Source organism: Macrosteles quadrilineatus, unplaced genomic scaffold, assembly GCF_028750875.1.
Source record: "Macrosteles quadrilineatus isolate MER2022 unplaced genomic scaffold, UCM_ALF_1.0 Scaffold_4__1_contigs__length_99947679, whole genome shotgun sequence".
NCBI lineage: Eukaryota > Metazoa > Arthropoda > Insecta > Hemiptera > Cicadellidae > Macrosteles > Macrosteles quadrilineatus.
This window is the reverse complement of record NW_026542597.1, coordinates 9,986,787-10,011,960: the sequence shown is the minus strand read 5'-3', so window position 1 is coordinate 10,011,960 and position 25,174 is coordinate 9,986,787. Positions and strand designations below refer to the sequence as shown.

The 25,174-nt window shown below is 33.5% G+C and overlaps 2 protein-coding genes across 3 annotated transcripts; both read left to right on the top strand.

Annotated features, from left to right (window-relative positions):
* Positions 1 to 1,293: 1,293 nt before the first annotated feature.
* LOC128992573 (short coiled-coil protein B) lies at positions 1,294 to 11,942 on the top strand. Its single transcript, XM_054416218.1, has 4 exons — positions 1,294 to 1,637; positions 6,383 to 6,508; positions 9,394 to 9,480; positions 11,246 to 11,942. Exons 1-4 carry the CDS (start codon positions 1,574 to 1,576, stop codon positions 11,386 to 11,388), a joined length of 420 nt encoding a protein of 139 aa, XP_054272193.1. The 5' UTR covers positions 1,294 to 1,573; the 3' UTR covers positions 11,389 to 11,942.
* Positions 11,943 to 17,286: 5,344 nt separating this feature from the next.
* LOC128992569 (fibroblast growth factor 9-like) lies at positions 17,287 to 24,067 on the top strand. 2 transcript variants are annotated; one of them, XM_054416215.1, is made up of 4 exons: positions 17,287 to 17,418; positions 20,540 to 20,712; positions 20,973 to 21,079; positions 22,804 to 24,067. In XM_054416215.1, exons 1-4 carry the CDS (start codon positions 17,348 to 17,350, stop codon positions 22,990 to 22,992), a joined length of 540 nt encoding a protein of 179 aa, XP_054272190.1. In that variant the 5' UTR covers positions 17,287 to 17,347; the 3' UTR covers positions 22,993 to 24,067. The 2 variants fall into 2 exon arrangements, with proteins under 2 accessions (XP_054272190.1, XP_054272189.1); XM_054416214.1 differs by having other exon boundaries at positions 20,973 to 21,085.
* Positions 24,068 to 25,174: the final 1,107 nt, after the last annotated feature.

Below are 25,174 nucleotides of genomic sequence, written 5' to 3'. Positions count from 1 at the left end.
TTAATTCAACTATCACTCTTCATTGTTATTATAACCGCACGTTATTTTCATTAAAATAAGTTCATCTTTGCAGGTCCCTTTATCTGCACAATAGTTAACAGCATGGAAAAGGTTATGGTCGCATGTACAGTATTAAAATGTAAAATGTATTGTAAAATGGTGTTTATCATCAAAATAAATAAATTACTAGATGAGCACTAAGCCACTCAGATTATTTTAAAGCAATGGTGTACTATTGGAAAATCTTAAGTACCTAAATATTACGATATTACTACTGATACTACAAGATAGTCTATGTTCCTTAGACCATAGAAAAAAAGAATTAAATATAGACTGTCAGCCCGCAAGCGTTCCCATAGGTTCTTACACACACCGCTGGGAGCGTCGTGTAGTTACGTAGTATGTACGCACTACGCTGTAGCTACATGGCGCTTCCAGCAATGTGCACCAGTACCTATGGTAACCGAAGCACAGCTGACGGTCTATATTTAATTATTTTTGTATATGCTTAGACACAGCTGGTAATTAATAGCCTAGACAGCCAATGGCAACTGAGGGAAGGGACACGGCCGCCTTTTAGTTAAAGGTGGCCGTGGAAGGGGCCTTCAGTTTCTAGTGAAATCCGAACAACATTTTTTCCTTGGACTTAACAAATTGGTCCAATTATCAGGATATTACTGCGGATAGTCGTAGTATTAAAGCGATACAAGCCTATTTTAAGTACCGTAAACGGTTAAGGCCATTTACCAACTAAAAATATAGGCATATGGCACATTAAAATGAAGCTTAGAGTGTGCGGATTTGCCGAAAGTTATTGGCATGGATGGATTTCTTAAGGGCTCTGTCCAAGAAAAGCCCCACTAGAGATCAGGATCACCAGACTTTTAAAGGAGCAGTGAAAAGACTGCTCTTGAATGGCATGTACTACAGCGTCCGGAATTTTTTGCTGGTAGTCATAACAGCTTGTAAATAGCTTTACAAATGTGCTACATAAGAAAGAAGTTTTGTATTTTAGATTATTTTGACATGGCTAACGCTGATCGTACTGTATTTGGTTAATTTGGCTAAATAAATGACTATGGCCAAACTATGACTTATGAATGCTTATAGCTCAGGGCTTATGACTCGCTGTAACATTTGTTGGTCTTTGGATCAATTGTTATCTGAACGTATCTGAATTTGGACTAGGAGCTGTCCGCCGTCCGCTGATCGCTGTCATCGTGCTCGTTGGCTCGTTCTGTCTCTCTCTCTTCTGTCTTCTGTCATCTTCGTCGCTAAAAATACTAAATAGGCTATTGCTATTATATTATAGGCTACTACTGTTGAGTGTAGATGACAGATAGTTGCTAGTTTGAGTAGTTACTTTGTCTAATGTCTTTGTCAGTTTGTTTTGTCTTGAGCGGAACAACAGCAGAAAAGTGCAACATCAATGAATAATTCAGTTGGTCTCTAGGACTAGAATGGAGATATTATTATAATACATTGTTAGAAGTTACCTTCCTTTCATTTGGGCCGAGCTTAGTTTAAATTAAACATCGTGTAGGCTTACCATCTAATAAGTACTTGGACAACCATGTCTGCACCAAAAATTCAGGAGGATATAAACAACATTCCCTTGGCCGATGATGACCCCCAAGGTAAGTCTATTGCATGTGCATCCAAGACCAAGACATTAATTAATCACCTAGAAAAAACAATTTTAGATTTGTCTGGAAATACAACTTATCCTTCAAAACTAATCCAAACTAAGTAGCCTACCAGATAGGTCTACTTATACAGGAGGGTCCGCGGAATTGGCTAACTCTGGAACTCGCTAACCCCATGTTAAATGCCCTATCTTCAAATTTGGTCGATGAGAGGAACTCGCTAACTTGTTCGGTTTCGGAATTGGCTAACTCCGGAACCCGCTAACCCGCTCTAGAGCCGGGTTAGCGAATTCCGTCCTCGTACGGAAGTCGCTAACTCGGTCCCTCGGCGGAACTCGCTAACTCCCAATCAGAAGCCTCGCGGGCCGTCCAATGGGAGCCAAGCACGAATATTTTTGGCCAGTGTTGCCGAAAGTGTAGTACCTATATCGTATCGGCACCATAATGTCGTATCCTACGCTTAATTAGGAGTAAGAGCAACGTAGTCGATAAAATAAATATATTTTGAAGTATGTTTAACCACAGGGAAGTTCTTATGATTATTAGGGTGGAAAATGCATTATAGTCTTATCATAGACTAACCAACACAAGTAAACTTTACATCCCATTGTAAACTTTGAAGCTCGTTTTTCGTGTCTAGTTCATGTCCGGTGACACTGATCGCTAGTGTCGACAAAATTGTGTTTCTATTATTTTATAGTTAACTTCATGATTTGTTCCTTACTAAACACGAACGTTGGTTATATAACTAGGGGACGTGTTATTAGTTGTGATTAGAACGTTTTATTTGGTTAAACCAGGTTTTAAATTACTGAAAACAAGAAACAATTGTAAACAAAACACGACCTCTAAAGACAGTACACCGGACAGAACTAACAATACAACTGTCTTCAGATCATCCATAAGGATGAGAAATGTACTAATATAAGGGAGTATGTTTTATATGTGGGTTTCTTACTTAAATAGTAGCTTATTGGTATGAAAAAGATAAAAATGCACATTTAATTTGGATCTATTACATGTTATGAAATATCTATTTTCGTAGTCCGCCATTTGTTTCTTTTATTCGAATAAATACCATTTTGTGAACTTCTGCAAATAACATTTTTGAGTTCGTATTTTATATACTGGGCTTGTAGTAACCTTAAATCATAAATCATAATAAAATTTACACGTTAAACGTCATTACAGAATTACATTGTAGTGGTTATGTATTTTTAAATAGAGCTATTGAATTTAAATAAATATTTATCAATACATTATAAAGTGGTAGGCCTAATGTATTCATGGATTGCATTAAAAGTTAGTCTATGCATAAATACAACTTGTAAATTTCTTTTATCGTAGGCTATTAGTGTAGAACCCGGGTCGTCCTCTTAATTTTGTTGAATTAATATTAATTTTACGTCTTTCAGTAGGCTTACTTTTTAAAAGTCTGGAGTTTTTTCCAGGCTGATTCTATCTTATCCAAAAACAAAGCTATTGTCTATTGTGTAGCTCAGTACTGGGGAACGGTGAACCAAGCAATGGCTTGGTATAGTTTATATCGTTTGTGCAAGCAATATAAAGGAAACCCAACACTCAAATCAGGAAAATCCGTCAATTAGTTTATTAAAAATCGTGAATTAAAATAACCCTGTCACGTTTTATTATATGAGTATTATATCTTCCTATTTTTTACTAGTGGTGCTTAGGTGTACAATCTAAAAACTGTTTTAAAACATGTAACATTATTGCTAAAAAATTCAACACATTTTAGAATTAGGCAACTATTTACTAGTAGGCCTACAATGCTTTAGTTCAAACTATTAGGCCTAGATAAAAACTTAGTCTATGTCATCATATTTGTACACGTAAGTTGGACGGTTCAATGACGAACATTTAATTTAAAATCTATGAATTAATTATGAAAGTTACGATGGTTGATGACTGTATTAATTAATGGTTTTGGTTTATTACGACATTACAATTAAATCTGTTTTCCGTGTTTAAGAACTTGCGTGTATTTTAGCTTATTTTCGTAGAGGTTTAATTATTTATTACCAATTAAACTAAATTTTGAATATTTTTCATATTCTATTATTTTCTTTTATACTGATGGCATTTATATTTAAGATCGAAATCATAAACATTTAACTGGCCATTGTACAGTTTAATAAAAAACACTTTTTCATGAGTTTTTAATTGTCTTTTAATTACTTTGGGCTAGTTATCTGTTAAAAGTGGAATTGATAAAAAAAAAATAACATTTACTGTATCTTTATAGACACTGACATTTTGAAATACGGCAGTGTACGATTATTTTGTCGTACAAGGTTGGCAACGCTCCGAGCAGTGGGCGCGGCCGGGTTAGCGACTTCCAGAGTTAGCGAATTCCGCCGCGAGACAAAATCGAGTTAGCGGGTTCCGGAGTTAGCCAATTCCTGACTGAGACGGTTAGCCAGTTCCAGAGTTAGCCAGTTCCGCCACACGACCGAGTTAGCGAGTTCCTGAGTTAGCCAATTCCTACGTCTCATACAGGATATCACATGATAAGATATAAATTGCAGCCTAGGGCCTAGGCCTAAGCCGTTTTATTAACACAGAGGATACGCGTCCGGTAACCAGACGTGGATGAGGCGTCCGGTAGTGACGTCACCGGGTTGTGGGGTCCCGGAACGCCATTACTACAACGATACGATGTTCAGCCAGCGTTGTTCGTGGTGTAGTGGATAGAGTGCTCGGCTGATATCCAAGAGGTCCTTGGTTCGAAACCCATCGGTTTCTTTAACTTTTTGTAACAGATTTTGCTTTGAATGTAATTTCTTCTTAACTGTACATCTTTTGTTAGAATTTTTGGCATTTATAATTTTATGTTATGAAGAGAATTGAACCATCATTTGATTTTTTCATTATCAGCAAGTTTGGTTGGTTAGGTTAGGTTATGACAGTAACTGCCGGACGCCTAATCCACGTCCTGTTACCGGACGCGTATCCTCTGCGTTTTATTAACTGTCCTAAGTAACTCAGACCAGCACCAGACCTCATATTTTTTATGTATTTTACTGAGGTTTTATTCCCTTTTTAATATGAATAATCACATAAGTTACAGCGGGAAAAGTGTTACCACAAGTTTCCTTTAAACTTTCCCATGCTCTCATTGAAGAATTTCCTAGCTTGAGAGAAGTCATATTAATACCGTACCAATGTTTTAATATTGATCTGAATTAATTGTCCTACTACATCAGCGGTACTAAGTTACTGTATTTACACTGAAATATGATGTAATTTTTATATGTCTACTTTCAGTATTTTTAACTCTGAATCCAAAAATGCAATCAGTTTTTGTCGGAGAGATTCCTAAGTGGCCGTAAAACGAAGGTTAGGATTACGAATCTAAGGATAATTGAGCGGTACTGAAGGTAATGATAATATGGCGTGGTCTGGACGGGTCCGTTCCGTACTGAGTGAGGAGTGAGGACTGAGTGAGAAGAGCAAACAACTGTTTATACTTGATCTAATGCGGAATGAAATCTAATCAATTCGTTTTGAAACCAAATAATCAGTTCTTATTTAGGCATGTGAGGAAGGTAGGTCGGGTTTTATGCGGATTCGTGACTGTATTAAATCTTTTGAAGTGAGGTTAGATTAGGAAGGTAAAGGTTAGGTTATAATGAACCGACTCATTAATTTATGCAACTTCCAGACTGTTTTTGCATAATTAAATAAATATTTAAGTAAATATTTACTCCATGTGAGCTCTCGGTTCAAGCAATAGGCACGGGCACTCTAGGGTTGGACACCAACTTAACTGAAATGTGAGATAAAAGGCAAAATGAAATGATTGGGCTAAATTTAAACTGGGATATAATTTCTAATTAAAACTTTGAAAATGCAGCGTTTTTTTTTTCAACCATTTGATGTAGGCCTAGTGGCAATTTCCCTTGACGTCATGTCAGTTCTAAACTCATGTTTTAATTAACGTTGCTTTATGTATGAAATCACAGGTTTAAAATACTTTTGTTTAATATTATAGGCCTAGTTTATTGCTTTCGGTTTGATTTGGAATCCAAATTGATTATATGATTGTGTTTAGTTCTGAAGTTAGTTATACCTTATATATTTAACAATGGTGATGAGGATCAAATTGCCGAATCAGTTACCTAGCTAATAAAGTTATCACTTCCAGTTGGTTGACTATGATTGAAAACAATTAGCTGTAACCCTAGGCTTACTTCACCCACAGTTCATTCCACTTATAAATGTCTTCCGTCCTACCTTCTTTATTCTAATGTTGTATGTTTTTACAGCGATATCTTAAGTAATATTCATCAGCGGTGAAAAATAATGGTATATTTGAATTTAGCAGGTAAAATTACTATAAAGTAAGATATCAAAATTAAATATCATTTGGAGGTACCTAGCCTATAGTAAATAAATTACCTTAATATCTTTGGTTTTAAGAATGTTTAAAGTACCTAATGCACTTTATAAATTGTCTTCTTACGATTGATTGTTTCTCAAATTCTCACTAACTTAGGCCAATAAAACTGTTCTTTCAACTCATTAAATGGCTTGAATCCTGATAAATGTGTTTTTTTGTTCTTTTAGTCACATTTCCATTTGGTTCTTAAAAATTAATGACAAGCTAAATTGTGCCAAACTGATGTAGGCTGTTTAGATCTGAAAGCTGTGTTGACCATTGAACTTATTTTCATTACACTGAGTGCGATTCTCATCGATATTTGTAATTGCAGCAATTATTCAAGATGACGGGGAGGCAGTTGAAATGTCTCAAACCTCAGATGCTTTGTTGAGAGGTCGTAGTTTGGATTCCATACCCTCCACGTTCACCAACGGAAGCAGTAGTCCTGGGCCAAACAGTAAGTTTTTAGAGTGTAAAAAAAGAAATAATTTTGTATATTGAAGGATTGTAAGCCTAATTGTTACAGAGATAAAAAATAATTAGAAATTTTTAATTCCCTTGTTATTCCTATAGAGTATGGAGTATACAGTGGAGTCCCGATAATCCGAACTTCGGTAATCCGAAAGTCCGCTTAATCCAAAACCAAAAAATATTTTTTTTGAATTTTTTTTATAAAAAAATTTTTTTTGAAAATTTTTAAAATTTTTTGAAATTTTTTTCAAAATTTTTTGAAGTTTTTTGAAAAGTTTTTGAAATTTTTTTGAATTTTTTTATTAAACTTTTGACACAGTTAGCTGTACCTCGTCAAAGTATTCTGTAGTGGCTGGGCGAGACTTTTTTTGTAGAGTATTTTAGTAAATTAATATTTCACCATTTTGTTATTACCGTAACATTTTACATTTTCGTCCGCCAAATCACAAATGGATTTTACTATGTGATAATGCTGCAGCCAATAGGTCTAGCCTTAAGTAATGTGAAAAACAATTCCGGGCTCGTGCCTGCATCCGAAAAAAAGTAGTAAGAAGTAAGACAAAAAATTTCAAAAAATAAAAAAAAATAAAAAAATAAAAAAAATTTCAAAAAAAAACAAAAAATGTTTAATCCGAAATATTCGGTAATCCGAAATGGGCTCGGTCCCAACCATTTCGGACTAACGGGACTCTACTGTATATCAACTTTGTAGTTTGTCTGTTAAGGCTGACGCACACTGATCCAGCATTTCACCTGAAGCAAAATGTTGCACAACGATTTGCTTTGAATCATTTTGTTTGTCAACGTAGCTACTGTATTGTTGTATGTCAGGTTTTGCTAAATATTGGACTAAATAGAAAGAAAACATTGGGTTCACCCAATCAAGACTTTCCTCTCAGAAATTAAATCAGATCCAGGAAAATTGTACAATTATTGTCGAAAATTTGCTATACTAATTTATTTGAAGGGTTTTAAATACCATAAGTGATATCGTAAGAAACTATTATTAGATAATGTCATGATGGTTAAATAATGAACTGAGTATCCTTGGTAATTTCTAAATTATTTTACTACTTTGCAAGGGCTGTATGACAATTAAAGTGGTAGCAAGAAAAATTAATCAACAATATTGTTCAATGGAAATACAAAATATAATTCAATAACTTCTTGATCAGCATTTTATGTGTTATTAAATTTACAGAAAGTAAATAAAAGAAACGTCTTATAACACTTAAAACCAAGTTTTAATCAAATATACAGTAATTGTAAACATTTTTCAAAGAAGAGATAAGTTATTTTTTAAACAACAAAAGTTTTTGAATTTTTGAAGTTGAATAGAATTTTGAGAATCACTAAGAACTACTGGAAAGAAGGGATTTTCTGCATGCACAGAACGTTAAAATTGCTCCTTGAAACATCAAACATCGTGCTGCATCGGATCCATTTGTCAAGCAACTGCTCAAATGTTTCAAGTCGTTGCGAGGCGCCAATTGCTTGATTATTGTGCGGCCTTACATGGGGCACTCGTACACAGCCAAACATTTTGCCTCGATACACTTGCTTCAGGTGAAATGCTGCATCAGTGTGCGGCCTAAGACTGTGAACACTTATTTAGGCTACTTTGCTAATAAGAATCCAAAATCAATGATAGATTTTAAGGTATAATCAAATCTATAGTAGTTTGTACTGTAAACGAAAAGCTATCACAATAGTTCCAAACCTGTCAATAGGCCTAGTGTTCAATTTTCTAACATTTTTATGGGGAAGTTTTAATGAAGATATAATCAGGCAAATGGAAATTTATTTAGTCCGCAGGTTTGCTGCGGTAGGGGTCAAATTTTGTTTATTCCATACTAAGCTATCAACATTTCAATAAAAAAAAAAAACTCTCCCTGTAGCAGCAATTACCTATGTAGGTACTCATTAAAATTAATGTTATTTAAATAGAACATGCATAAAAAAAATAGGGAATGTTTTAGTAGAAATCCAGCCAGGTAAATGGAAATTCGTTTAGCCTACAGTTTGCATTAATAATAATTAATTAATAATTAGTTTGCTGCGGGGTATTTTTAATTTCATAACATTTTCCCAGGACTAAACCCTTAAAGGCTTGTCACAGCATTTTGCAGCGTGGTAGCTAAATAGCCTACTCAATGGTGCTTAAGCAATTCGTTGAATCTCATCTGCAAGTGCTAGTGTCATATTCAACCTTGAGTGCATGTGTAGATTCAAATAACGTATGTTTTAATCCATCATACTAATGTGTGGCATAGCCATTAGGAGGGCCCACATTAAATAAATGGTTTCCGGCTAGAGTAAATGAACGGCATTGATGAGTTTAATAGGGATTGCACACAGTACCTGTTTTGCTTCTTTTTATATTAGTATAGAGAAGGGCACAGATTTTCTTAATTGGGATTTATTTCCGTTAAATGGACAATGACTGAGTCGGTGGCTTAGTGAGTAGCACAACAGACGTCAAACCCATATACCGACAGCCATGCAGTTGTGAGTTCAGATACTTGCCGGCCGACTAAATTTTATCAGTACAGTAGTTCTCTTGTACTATATCAGCTCACCACTAGCTTTGTTGGATTAGTTCACAAATAAGCCTGAGGCCTAGAGAGACACATGCATGAGAGAAAATGCATGTTCAAAGAGTTATTAAAATTAAAATAAAATATTTAGTAATACAGTTCACCATAAGAGACATATAAAGAAAAAAGCAAAAAAATTTACATAGATGAAGAAATCATACTAAAATCCCTGCATCAAAGTGTTAGTTAAGTTAGGGAAGGATTACGACTTGTAACCAGTTACCATTACCAAAATGTTGAGTGAAGTTTTTAATGGAAAATGCTGTGCTTTTAGGCTTGGACCCTGACATCAGTCCAGATGAAATTGAAGAAAAATCCCGACTCATAACACAGGTTTTGGAGCTTCAAAACACGTTGGACGGCAAGTATTTTAAAAACTTGAAATATTTTATTAATCCTAAAATTAAGTTGGTCCACACATTTCAGGAACTTTGTAATATCTGTTTCTGGGTATTTTTGTGTTGTTTTAACCTATATAGGATGCACACAAATTGATTTGTGATTCATTCATTAGCTCAAATCAAATCAAAATACTGTGGAGTGCATTCATTAGCTTTTGCACTCCTTTACATACTTGGTGACAAACCCCTAAAAAACTTGATTACCAGTGCTTGGCAACTTAATTCATTGTAACTAGGCTTCGTTAGCAAAATTACAACAGTCGCAAAAAGTGAGAGGCATAACAGTCAGAAAATGGTAATCTGATGGTCCTGCAATTATAGCTGTTTTTAAAAACCTATGAATAAAAAAGACATATAGGCTAGTTTATACGCCACTGCATTGTAGTAGATAAAATAATGAACATTTTTTTTATCCACTCTCATGATGGTTTATTATGGTTATGTCTATCACTTGATGGTGTGATCTTCTGGGAAAATTCAGATAGGAGAAAAAAAATTTTTAAATGCAGAAGAGAACTATCTGTATTATTTTTGGACTTAAAGGGAAAAAATCCTGTAAGAGTATTTTTAAAAATCACAAAACTCATACTTTTCCCGTTATATACATATATAGTTTGATTTTTAAAAAAATTCCAAATTTGAAGATCTATCTTCCACGAGGTAGGTGGCGAGACGAAGTTGATCACAATCGCAAGATATACTCCGGTGAGATGTGGCTGCGCATCTACTCTGCACCACTGGACACATTTTTACGAAATTCAATCCTGTAAAACAGTATATACTGAGGAACGCTTGCAAAAGACAAAATTTATCAAATTTTCCAAATAACTCTGATTTTCACAACTATAACACAAGACAAAAGAATAACCTTACATACCCTAAACATAGCACTTCCACCATTGAACATTCTCCATATTACTCTGGTATAAAATTGTATAGGGTAATGGCCTACCTAGCACCATAAAGGGTTTGACAGATTTTAAGATTTAAAACCAGTTTATTCAAATTGTTGTCAAATAAATGCTGCTACAAGATTGGGGACTTTTTCAATTAGCTATTAGTATCTCAAATCAATAGTTATGTATATCAATGTATAGTTATGTTTATTCTTGACTTGACACAATTCATGTATACAAATGTACTGTTTGAATAAAGGATTTTTTTATTTGATTTGACTAGCGATTAGTGTCACCGGAGATGAACTAGACACGAAAAACAAGCTTCAAAATTTACAATGGGATGTAGGTTAGTCTATCGTTAGACTATAATGCATTTTCCACCCTAATAATAATCATAAGAATAGGCCTAATAATAAACATACCTCTGAATATATATTTATTTTATCGAATACATTGCTCTTACTCCCAGTTATTCGTAGGATACGACATTACGTTACCGAAACGATCGTAGGCACTACACTTTCTGCCACACTGGCCAACAATCTTCGTGATTGGCTTCCATTGGACGGCGCATGAGGCTTCTGATTGGGAGTTAGCGAGTTCCGTCGAGGGACCGAGTTAGCGACTTCCGTACTTGGACGGATTTCGCTAGTCCGGCTCTAGAGCGAGTTCCGGAATTACCAAATTCCGAATCCGAACAAGTTAGGACAGTAATTCTGTCATTATGCAAACAGATTCTTTTAGTGTCTATATTATCAGATTTTATTTTACATACTAACATTAAAATCTTTCAAAATGTATTAAGAAAGAATTTTGTTTTTAACAGATCTATCTCAGAGAGTTGACAGTGTAAAAGAAGAAAACATGAAGCTAAAATCTGAGAACCAAGTGCTCGGGCAATACATAGAAAATCTCATGTCTGCGTCCAGCGTATTTCAATCAACATCACCAAAGACCAAGAAGAAATAAACACTGTGTATGAATTACTTTTATTTATAACTTTATACCTAACACAAATTTTAGCTAAAGGTTATTGAGTGACACCATATTATCAATTTGTGCTATATGTCTGTAAAAGTTGAAAAAATATTTCTCAGTGGCGAAGTAGCCCAAGGTTAGTAGAGAGACTTAGAGAGAGAGAGAGAGAGATTAGTCTCTCTACTAACCTTGGAAGTAGCCTATCTACTCAAATCCCAGTTATATTAAAGACTGTGAATATCACTTAAGGTTGGACGTGGAAAAGTACTTTTTTCAATCATGCACACACATATATATATACTCAGCTTTATAGTAGTTGGAAGTGAAATTATGAGCTTTTGTGTTTTGATCGCCAATTCCAACTGATAAATTTTTATGTTTAACTAGGATATATCAATAGTTAATTTTTATTTACCTAGCAACCTGTATTTTGCTGTTTGATTTTTGCTGAAAAATTTGTGTTGTAAAATGTATTGTGCCAGATATTGAAAGTGTAGAATGTTATGGCTATTTGTAAGATAAAACTGCATTTAAATATCATTTTATATTTGTTGTTTGTATTATGTTTTTAGTGACTGTTAACCCGTTTTAATGACTCTACGTCCAAAACCTAGACCAATAGACCCCATGAGTAACCGGACAAAAATGGCATATTTATATTCAACAACAACCCAATGAGTTTGGCTAAAGACTGATACAGTAAGCCTACCCTTGGTGACAAATCCTCAACTAATTTACAAGATTCTGTTCGGTCAATTTAGTTGACTTTATCTTTAAATTTAATTGCTGAGAGCTCTAAAGTTTTCCAGAAAACATAGATTTATGGTTTGATTTCTGCCTGATCACTTAAATTCAGGGGAGCTATTCATAGAGAGAGTTAGTAGTAGGAGTCAAACCGAAAAATTTATAGGCTACTCTACACTAGGAGCCACGAGAGTCTGCAGTTGGCGGCAGCCTAACAATCAAAAAGTTACCAGATCAAACCTAAGAAACGTCAGTAGCTTTTTGATAGTTTGGAAGGGTTCGAAAATTGACCCAGCTGTTCCTGATCATTGGGCTTTAAATAAATGATCCTAGCTAATGAAACAGCTGATCATAGTAACAACGCTTCACAGATCATCTCACTTCATTCTGCACTCATCCTTCACTCAGAATTGGGTTTAAATCAAGGTCTCAGGGTCCCACTAGAAAAACAGGCCATGCTGCAGCGTGGGCAGCGCAACACTGTCACAGTGGTGGATAGTTCAGTTGTACTAAAATCTTACACACAGCCAGCTACTTAACCAAAAACATATGGTATATTATGGCAGCGAATCTATCCACTAGTGTGACATCATGGATCCTGCAGCATGGCCTGTTATTCTAGTGGGGCCTGGTTTAAATACACACTTAGGTAATGTCCGCATCGCAATCGATTATTTAGTAAAAAAATTTATAATTGACAACCGACTGGACAGGACGTAAATTTAATATACCATTTTAGCGAATTACCCATATAGGGAATAAGTTAATACCGTAAGTCTTTTCATTGAAGGTTTGATATAGTGTTTCAAAGTTTAATTAAATACATTTTTTTAGCGAAATAAGGTATTTACATTTACAAATTTTAAATTCCATGTTAGGGATAGAATATACCATGTAAATATTAGTTTGCAGTATATTAGCAATAAATAATGTGCCATTCTGAAGAGTATCCCATACAACAAATCTTTCAATCTAGAGAAACGTCAAAACCTTTATCAACAGTTTAATAATCCTAACCTCTACAGTTCTACTGTTTTGAAATGCCAAAAGCCATGTGGCCTTAGTGTCACAAACTAAACTCAAACCTGGGGAAGGGACAATGTTAGAAGAAGGTTTCAGTCATATTATTGTTATGGCCACTCGTGTGTATGTAAGCTCATAATGAATCGGTTGTAAGAAACCCAAGGGCACAAGTTTCTTCAACACATTTTGGATTTTGAAATATAATCTTATGCCTAGATCTATTAGTCGTATACTAATCTGTGTAAACTGTATTATCAACACAAAATCAGAAATAGAATTATCAAAATTAGGTTAATATCCAATATTTTGAGAAATTATATTTGTGTGAAGCATTAGATCTAATGTGGCTTATATTTTTGTTAATTTATTCTTACACCCTCATAAATAGAAAAGATAGTTTACAATGACCCTTTTTTACACTGAATATGCTTTGGCTCTTCTTATTTTATGCTAATTTTCGGATAGTTCCATTTTGTCATTCAATTTTACACCACCCAAATAGTTCCCATGATTTATTGAAGGAGATGGCCTTATCCAGTAATAGTAACTCATCAACATCACAAATGTTGACAGACAAATCGATAGACTTATGTCAGATAATTTCTGATTGTTAGATGTTGAATTCCTTTCTTGCAAGGCAGGAGTAAGGCACACGGAATCCTTGGATGATACCATAGTCAAACATACTCCCATAGTAGATTTATCATCCTTATGGATCAGCTGAAGACAATTTTATTGTTAGTTCTGTCCATTGCACTGCAGAGGCCGTGTTTTGTTTATAATTTGTTTCTTATTATTTCAGTCATTTAAAATATTGTTTAACCAAATAAAACAATCTAATCATGACCAATAACTTGTCCCCTAATTATATAGCCAAACAGTAAGGTTATCATGAAAGTAACCCTAAAATAATAGAAACAAAATTGCGTCAACATTAGTGATCAGTGTCACCAACATGAACTAGACACAAAAAATGAGCTTCAAAATTTACAATGGGATTATAAGTGTACTTTTCTTGGTTACTCTGGTAAAACATATCTGAGTGGTTATTGTATTTGTCTGGTAATCCAAAGGTCAATAGTTCGATCCTGAAAAAAGTGAGTAGCTTTTTGATGGTTTAAAACTGGACCCAGCTATCCTTAATCATTTTGACATGAATGGTCTTGGCTAATAAAACAGCTGGTCTTATTATTCAGTAACAAAGATTCAGTAGGCATCTCACTTCATTCTACACTCATATTTGGGTTGAATACACACCTATTTGGCGTCCTTATCTCAATCGGCAACAAAATTGTAATGATATAATTTAAAATTATCACTATTTGTATATTTTAGAGTGTTCATTAGTTTATTCAACACTACTACACTGCTACTATTTATGGTTAATGTTTTCTGACACTTGTGAATGATATTTTATTATATTGTTAATTATTGTTCTGTATTATATTATTGCATAGCAAATAAAAACAATAAAAAATTTGAATGGGTTGTCTGATTTAACTATAAAGGATGTTCGCTAGTGTATAACTACTGGGTTAGGAGTATATAAAGCCTTGGTAGTAAGTAAAAAACATATGTTACGTTGTTGTATTAATAGTCAAAGATGTTACCTAGTTCAGATGAGTAGACGACTAAAAAATCTCCAAGTGGATCGTGGAGGTTCCAGTGGGCTGAAAACCTACTCTGACTGTTTTAGGACTATGTCCTCTTCAGCCTAGGATGGGATCACAGCTGCAGCATGTACGTGCCTATTACAAATATACACTTACCTGGGCACTAAGGGGTTATGGAAAGAGGGTGACGTGTACATGCTTTTACTCTAAGGGTGTGAGGGTAACAGGAGTACAAAAGTGAACGGTTGGTGAGTAGGATTATAAGGATCAGAGGAGTCTTTTGAGAAGGTGGACAGGGATGATGTCTAGAGGTTGTCAAAAAAATTCCACCTCAGGCATGGACCTATAAGAGCCATAAATAAAAAGGACAGTCAGTTTAGCAACTTTCACTCAAATATCACCAGTTGATGATATTGGTTACGATTTAATTCATTTTTGTTGGATAGATAGGCTAGAATTTCTTGTAAAATGTAGTTTTTTAAAGGAAAAAATATTTTTTTCTTGCTCGTATCTAGTAAAAATGAATTTGTAAAAGGTTTTAATGAATCTGTGTCCTCAAACTAACGCGCTGTTAACTAAACTTTTACTGCAATTAAAAATTTGTTTCTTTTGACGGATTTATTTTCTCTTTAATATGAAAAAGGGATCAAAATAGTTGAAACCACTAAATTCTGGGTAAAATTGGCTGAAAACATTGAATATGACTACTGTAGTATACAGTTGCGCAGACAAATGAATAACTTATTCCTGTGTCAGTAGCAGTAAGTTAGATGATTCATGGTTTCACTTCTGTCAGAATGCATATCCGTATCTACTTTATGTTTTACTTGATAAAATGAGATACCCGAAGATCTGTATACACTGTACAAGCAGGTGGAGTAATTTTATAAGTAAAATGTCTAGAAAAAAAATTTAATAGGAAAACTATTATCGCCATTTTAAAGAAATTTCTATTTTTCTATTATTTTGTCAGTTCATCATATTCCTATTGAAAAAAAGTTCAACGGTCTCAGACCAAAGTCTTACAATCAATACTAATTATGTATATATCATCAAGGCTTGATTTAAATTGCAAACTGTTGTATAAGCCAATAACTGTTGTTGTTTGTGTTTGTCAAATTTTTTGTGCTTTGTTCTTCTAACATCTATCTATATCTATAAAAGAGAAACTATGTATATATGTATGTACCTTATGGACTTCGAAACCGCTCGACAGATTGTAATGAAACTTTCAGGCATTATTAAGCATTATTCAAGGATGGTTTGTGTGAAGTTTGGTGCAGATCCATCAAAAGGGCTCCGCTCCAGAGGGTTTTAAGTGGGCCAATGTCAGACTTTTTGAACTACAATGTTTACAAATAAATAACTAGCTGTTACCCGGCAACTTTTTGTAGGTTTGAATAATCACAATATGCTGTAATAGTCATGATTTGAAATAGTGCCACAAATGTTTCAACAGAGTGCAGCACAGAAAACTATTTTACTTTTGGATAAGTTCCAATATATTAAACCCCAATCGCAGCACACCTGTGCGCTCAACGTTTAAGTTCTCCAATGTTAAATTTGTAAACATAAAAACCTTTATCAAAGTATTATAAACAATAAAAGTTTATGGATGGCAATGCCTTAATATTTTTATATTTTGTTCTATACCCACACAATCTAACATAAATTATTAAGTGAATAATAATCGTGTGTGCTATCTCAGGTATTCAAATGCCTCTCAATTTGTCATTAACCTACCACATTACTGTCATTAAAAGAAGGAACTCCAAATTTTTTTTTTTTTTTATCACAATTTGACATCAAAATTGGTTGAAGCAAAAATTATCAGTGGTAAGTTTATAGGATAAATAGTCTTAATCTTAAGAATACTGATTATTTCATCTGAATTACCCTCTGAATTTAAGCAACTACAATTTCCTTTGTGTCTTGCTTTCACAATCACCATTATAAGGCACTAGGGCAGTCCCTGAATATCGTCGGTTTAAATTTAGAAAATGCATGCTTTATACACGGACAGCTGTATGTTGCGTGCTCACGTGGTGGGGTGGTATGTTTAAAAACTTATATATTTACACCTAATGAAAAAACGAAAACCATTGTTTATCCTCTGGCAATTAAGTAAAATATTCTATTTTTATTTTTGGTCAACACTATTATTATTCATCGTAAAGAACAAATTACCATTTAAATAATAGTTGTTAAGCGCAGCAAGGTGGGCCGGGTAACTACTAGTTTCCAATAAAATTAGTTGTTATATCTTGTGAATGAATTAAGATTATTAAGAATTCAGATTTATATCAAGCATAACAAAGAACGGCAAGACCGAAGCACCTGAAAACTGTATCAGAGTTATTTTAAATTGTATTTTTATAAAACAAAACATAAACGGTACCAAAATAAAAATTTAGAGCCAACTGGAACGGACATCAATTAGCTTTAATTTCTACTGTGATTAACCTGCTGGGTCATAAGTTAACTGAGGAAGTAAGAGCAGTGAATGAGCCAGATTTGGTGTGGGTAGACTGGAGCCCAGCCAGACTAGCTCCTACACATGACATCACAACATGGCCGAACCAATGCAAGATACAACAGATGACAACAATGTCCGCTCTGTTGTCGCCTCCCCACTTGAAAGGTAAAGTCGATTGTTTTTTATCACAGATAATTGGGGTGACTTAATAATTTTCTGTTTATGCTTTATACTTTAAAGTTATGTTTTTTTTTCATTTGATGCTAGACTTGAACATTTAATGTATTTATTGAACATAATTAACTCTGTAACTGGTTACACTACTTGGAAAAGTGACCAATTGAAATTTCTCAATGATTGTTTTTATGAATGTATACTGTGTTTTGTACTATGAGAAATAAAATTATTTATTCATTTCCCTGTGAGAGCTATCTTGTATTTGTATGATTTAAGCAAACAAAGTTAAAATACTGAATTAAAAACTTTAAGATTACCAATAAGAAGTTTTCTGTAATGCAAGGCGAAATAGTTAATGAGGCATTCATGATGCAATAATCAAACAGAAACTGTAATCATGGACCGTTGACTTATCAGTATTTTACCCTATAATCCTGAAAAATATATATTTACTCAACAAAAAACATCTACCCTACTTTGATTAAGGATAACTTATACAATGCTAAATTAATTAGTTTTCATGTTGAGACATGTAACACTCATGGGTAGCCTTTCTTAAGGTGCACTAAGTGCTACTAAACAACATTAAAGTTGGTTGAAAATGGAAAGGTTTCAGTAGGAATAGTAGAAGGAATTGTGATTCTTAAAGCGGTATTATAAATGTCTGGTGGTAACAAAAATTATTGTTTAAAATCAAAGTAAGGATGTTTTTTACCTTATCAGCTAATAATAGCTAAGTAGATTAATATTAAACATTTTTTTAAAAATAACTTTGACTCAACAAGATAAACATTGCTAAATAAATTGGATGAATAAGAGTCCCAATTATAAACATTCAATTGGAAACCAAATATTTGAATCATGAAATGGCAAAAAAAGAAAATTATTCCTGTAGGGGTACTTCCTTTTTTTAATTTTATCTCCATATATGCCTCTAATTTACTAGGTACTTTTAAATATGCTAATATTGCTATCTACTTTATTTTTTGTTTTGCAGAATAGAAAAAGATAGTATTTTCATACTAGAAACTCTTCCTGATTTCTGTAAAACAAACATTCATCAAACCCAATAAGTTTGTTGGCCTTGGAATTCTTTCCGGAGTTGGGAAACCAAAATAGCTCTCCCTCGAGTAGCCTGCCCAATGGAACGTTTTGTTAAAATATTGCCGTTTCCTAAATCTACGACTAGATCAATTGTACAAGGAGCAGATGTTTCAAGTTTGGTTCATCCGATTCAGTTTGATTTTGGAAAGAAAAATTATCTTCTTTAATCAACAAAATTTAACGTTGAACCATTTTATTGTGTTTTACAATTTTTCTAAATCTACATTTTCAATACAGTTTGAAATTTTATGTGTGAATACTAAGAAATGCTGCTATATTGTAAAAAATACTCAAACGCAATTTCTTAACCCAATAGTTTTTTCAATGTAAGAATTACTATTGCTCCTTGAGAAATAAAAGAATGTGATAGGTAGTTATGTTTATTTCAATTAGGCTTCATTTGATTTCAACTTTTAGATTTTTTTTTGTAAATACAGTACATTTCTTGCTTCTTGATAAATAATTATCTCATTATGGAAGGGGAATGGGTAAATATGGTGGTAGAAAGAGAAAACTACTCTAAAATAATGTAGATAGTCTTAACATCCTCCTAACAAATTCTTTTACCGAAACTATACCATGCAATCTCAGTTGGAATTATATCTTGTATTCAAATTTTAACAATTAATTATTATGGTCAGTCTATGCCAATGCAGCTTAGAAACAACTCTAATAAAATTGCTATATACAGTAGAGTGTGTATATTTATCCTTAAATTTGTTTAAAAAACTAATATGGTACAAAATTGACAAATTCATTGCGATACAGCACACAATGTCAATTGTAAATCTGATTTAATTTACAAATTAACTGTGGTTAAAGTACTCGTAAACTGACATTTATGGGAAATTACTTTTTTTACAGGACACAAAACAGATTACAGTCGACTCTTTATCCAGGTATATTGTGACCAAAATAAACAGCACTTTCAAATTTTAAAAATTTGAATCATCCATTTTTGAAATAGTATTTTGCAGTGTAGATTTTTAGATAATATAAATTTGTGTAGAATACCTTCATTTATGCGATCCAATGCGTGGCAACCGGTTTAAACTCACTTGGAAGTCATCCTCAGACCAGTTGCTGAATTGTCATTTTTTAATAAGTTAATGTAAACAAATTTGACAACATACAACAGGAAAAAAACATAATTAATGCACAAAAGTAAAGCTTTACACTCTACAAATTTCCCAAAACAAATAAGTGAACCTAAGATTGAAGTTTATTTACTAAACATTATAACATACAAAAGAAATTATTCCAGTCCTGGTTGTATATGTACATGGATGTAGTTAAAAGGCCCAACTATGATATTTTTGTGTTTTCTTGTTATGTGTAAACTGTATTTGTGGTTAATTTATGACAATACCTAAGGAAATGAATCCTTTTGTAAACTGAGCATGGCGGAGTTCTAAATCACCTCTGAAATATCTATCATAGACTAACCAACACAAGTAGACTTCTCATCCCATTGTAAATTTTGAAGCACGTTTTTCGTGTCTAGTTCATGTACGTGACACAAAGGCGCTAGTGTCGACGAAACTTTGTTTCTATTATTTTAGGGTTAATTTCTTGATTTGTGCTTTACTGTTTGGTTATATAACTAGGGGACAAGTTATTGTTTATGATTAGATCGTATTATTTGGTTAAACGAGGTTTTAAATGGCTGTAATAACGGGAAACAAATTGTAAACAAAACACGACCTCTACAGAAAACCGTACAGAACTAACAATAAAATTGGCTTCAGCTGTTCCATAAGGATGGGAAATCTACTAAGGGAGTATGTTTTATCTATGTATCTATCTAACAAGTCTTACTTCATGCTACTTTCCCGCATGTTAAGGTTTGCACGTTAAGTATGTTTGATGTATTATTTGACGTAATCTTGGGGCTATAAAAATAAATAAGTACAAAAAGTTGCTTGATTTGGCAGAATAGTTTAAGACTATTAAATGTTTAAGGAAATTATATGATTAGCTCCATAACACATTTCCTGGGTTGCAGAGGATGCGTCTGCCCAGCTGGCAGTACTTCTTATCGTTTACCGCCAGGCACTGACCCCTCTATACGGGTTGGCAACCCTCACTATGGGCGACGCATGCAGCTCTACTGCCGCACCGGATTCAATTTGGTCATCCGTGAGGTGGAAGGTGTAGACGAGGATATGAATCAGTTTGGTAGGCTTCCTTCTCGTTAATTTTGCACACAAACTACAAACAAACATTGTGTGTGCAAATGTCATAGTCAATCATGGATGAGTGGCTCAAATTAATAATTTATCTGTAGACCATAAATGGTAGGTAGTTTAAATGCTGGAAAGATTATCTTTAGGATAATTATAATTTATATATTTAAAGTTTAAATATATAAATTATAATTATCCTAAAGATAATCTTTCCAGCACTAAAATTTTGACGTGAATATATAAATGTTTCAGCTGTTTTGGAGTTTACGTCTGCTGGTTTTGGAGGACTCGTACGCATTCGAGGGGTCAATTCCAGCTTGTATCTGGCAATGAACAAAAAAGGAAGATTGTTTGGAGAGGTAAGTGTAAGTATCTCACCAGCGACACTCAGCTGAGGGAATGATTGATTAAGTTCCGTCACTTATCACCTGTACACCTGATTGTCTTGCAATTGAAGTGAACAATTTTGGTTAAAAATAGTACCTATAAAATAAAAAAAACTTTTCTGCAATTTCCTTATATACTTAGCAAATGAAGTTCATTCTTCTACTCCTGCTATGTTATTGGTATTATAACTCTCACTCTTGATACACTACAATGAAGTAAAAATTTTTTGCACATCTTTAAGTTGTAGCCAGTTTGAGATTGCACAGAAATGCAATACTTTGTTCAACTGAGACATGAGTGTGTTTATTTACACATAATAACATTTTATTTTCTTTACAAATACAGTAGAACCCCACTAATTCGACATCTGCTAATCCCACTCCTCGCTTAATACGACAATGCAATCGCCATGGAAATATAATAGTGACTATTGGTATGGTTATGTGGTGATCATTACCTTCCCCCTCAATTGTGGCAAAAATCTGGTTTATTCCACGATCACTTTTTTTTTATAGATATTGATATAGCTAGTAAACGAGATGTTAACTTCAGTATCCTTATATATAATACGTGAAGGCGATTTCTACGAAACAGTACTCCTCCATTAATGATGAACAGATTTTTACAAACGATGTGTCAAAATTAAGTATTTTTGTGTAGACGCCCCCTTTCACCAATTCCTGTAATAAAAGTCCTTGGGCTTTTCCCCACAGGCCATCAAAACCACAATGTATTTCTTATGAAGAAAAGATTTATTTACTTAAACAGACAAATAATTTGTATTTATTACAGCTGTTCACAGTAAACACATGATACACACAAGAGCGTTCATTTTCAGAATGAGTTCGTTTTCAGTTTCGATAACTGAAGTGGAGTGATTGATTACATTATCTTTGAGTTGACTCTATTAAATAAATTTGTTTTGAAATAACGCCTGTAATATTTTGGAATTGCTTGAATTCGAGCAAGAGGTACACTAGTCCAAAGTAAATGTTAGAACTTAGTTCTATTTCTATAGTGCCTATGAATCAGTCATTTTAGAAACAACATAAGTCAACATTCCGTTACCAATGGTTACATCTATTACTTCCCTAAATGCATCGTTCTGTTCAGAAACAACACAAGTCAGGCATGCTTATCACTTTTTAACTACTATTTAAAACAGTGTTCATTTCAGAAACAACATAAGTCAATGACCTATGTTGTTTTTTCAGCAAACAACTGAAGTTAGTTTTTTGACTAATGTAGTTTCTAAAATGACAGATTCCTATGCACAATGTATACCTTAGGAGAACAGGGTAGGCCTAAACAAAATCATAATTAGGGAATTAAAGTTACTTTAATGAATCGTCCCCAGAGATCGATTAATCTAATTATACCTATCAATGTTACTAAGAACAGTAATCAGCAAACAGCAAAGCATTGTTGGTTTGGAAAAAGGATAAGTTAATCCAACTCAGAGATCATTTTAACTTTCTCTCTTTGTGTTGATATTTCCTCGACAGTAAAAATGCCATTTTTATATTATTAAATGGGATTACATATTATGTAGAAGTTAATAATAAAAGGTTTTTTGTTGAATCGTCAATAACAATCAACAGTGACCCAGAAACACTTGTCATTATCAATCTAATGCATGTGTTAAAATAAAAGAAAAATTGAAACTAATCTCTAAAGGAATTTGTATTTATTACAGCCAAATCCAAGAGAAGATGAAACAGTGTTCATAGAAGGAGTGCTCGGCCAATACAACACATACATGTCGCACAAGTATCAGAAAGCCAAGTGGTACGTTGGAATAAAGAAAACCGGCAAACAGAAACCTGGTTATAAAACCAAGTGGGGACAAAAGGCAATACAGTTTTTGCCCAGGAGAATGCCGTAGTAGGAGAACAAAAAACCGAAATACCAGGCGAATACTCATCTTTAATGATTAATCAGTATTATTAGTCCGTTATTATGTGTAATTTTCATTTAAAATAGGTTTTGTCATTTAACGCTGGAATAAAGTGGACTATACAGTCTAGATTTTTCAAATAGGGTTCTGTCTTTGAGCATGAATAGTAACTCTATTGTAACAATTTTAACTGACACAAAGTTGAACCAAAGTGAGAATCGGTAACCTGTTCAATGATCGCTTTTCATCTGTTTGTAGGTTTGATACTACTAACAACATAAAATATTATGCATGGATGCTAAACTGTGCTTGAATTTTCAAATCATTGTTCGGTTTGATTGTTTAAATAATAACTCAATATAGATTGAAAAATTGGATGGTAATTTGTTTAAGATTAAAATTACTAAAAATAATGGTGAAAAAGTCACTATCTATGTATATTTGTTCCTATTTTATCAAGAATTATATAACTTGGGTACACAATGCTTTAATGCATGTAAGCATACCTGTATAAGCCAAGAGGTACAGAATGGTGAATGTGAAAGAATAGAGCAATGATCAACAGGTGGGACAGTTCTTTCATTTGACATTACATTTTACCAAGAGTTCTGTTTTTGCCTTAGATAAAATTGTGATGTAGGCTATCTCTAATCAAAGTAAATCAGGTGTGGTAGAAAACTCAGAACTTGTCTTCCTACCGTTCTGTGATACAGCAGTTAAAAATACCAAAAATAAAAATGCATGCCATTGTCCCACGTATAGCAAAAGATTATATTTACATGTGAACAGAACAATGTATCCAGTTTATTTTCTTATTATCCATTTATATGTTTATGACAACACACTTATCTCACATATGTAGGCTATATATTTATATTACTCATGATTCTTCTATGGTAGCACTGTGATTTTTTCTACCCACAATAAAATATGTCTGATGTAAGCCAGCCTTAAATTACTGACACAACATATTTTTATAAGTTTTTAACAACATAGTTGTATGGTGTAAGATAGTTCATAGTTGTATGTAGTTGTTTCTGTAAACAATAAAGTGTTAACTGTTTACTGTCAAAAACCTTCCCTCGCAGGCGCCTAGAATGCTAGAATGTTAACGTTCAAAACTCATAAGTTGCAGCAATTTTACGACAAACTATTTCTGATGAATTTTACATCATTGAAATTGTCAAAACGGTTGAGTTTTATTAAGAAGAATCTCTTTGTGATTATGAAATTACGTAAAATAACAGACTGATAAAAGTTTTATGTATTTTTCTACTAGTTCTATGGCCTACCCACACTTTCAAGGTAAGCTAGCTGCTATCCTCCTTTTTGTACAATTTAAAATCCTGGCCTAGAGCCTTTCCTTAAACAAGACTGATAAAAGTATCAGATAAAATATTTTTGGTTTCAATCTTTACTATATCCAACTAGGTTACTAAGCACAATTTAAGATTTAGCTAATACCCAAGATGCTCAGTGGTTTGTTAAACTTTAAAACAAAGTTCTTCTCCGTTATTCTAGTAGTCTCGGTGTAATAAAACCTATTGGAGTTCAACATAGTTCTTCCCACCAACAGTCATCCAGTATTCCAACCAATCAACACAAAACAGCGTGCTTTTATTATGCACGTAATTTGTGTACGCTTGAAAATAAATTGGCATCACTTAAAAGATATTACAACTACGATCAGCTGGTGCAGCGTTTCCCATTATGTTCAATGTTTCGATTTAACCTAACCTAAAAACGCTTTGTACAGGGTTTTGAAAGACAAATTATTTATATGATTTATAGTAAGTGTAGGAAAAATATAATGTGAAACAGTGTAACACGAGTGCAAACTGCCTTTGCTGCACTCGAGAAACTTTCCACACTCGCCTACAGCTTGTGCGTAAACATTTCTCTTGTGTGCAGCAAAGTGGCACTTCGCCCACTAGTTACACAAATAACTATTCCTTCATACTTTTTATGTTTGAATTTTATTGAATTGAAAAGTAAAATACTAATTACAACTCATTCAATATAAATTTTGTATAGTGAATGGAAGGATTCTGTGGGAAAGATAATGGAAGTTAAGATAATGGTTCGGATTCCGGGATTCCACAATAAACTGTAGGTCCCTTAATTGTCATTGGCTGTATGGGCTATTAATTAACAGCTCTGTTTAAGGTAT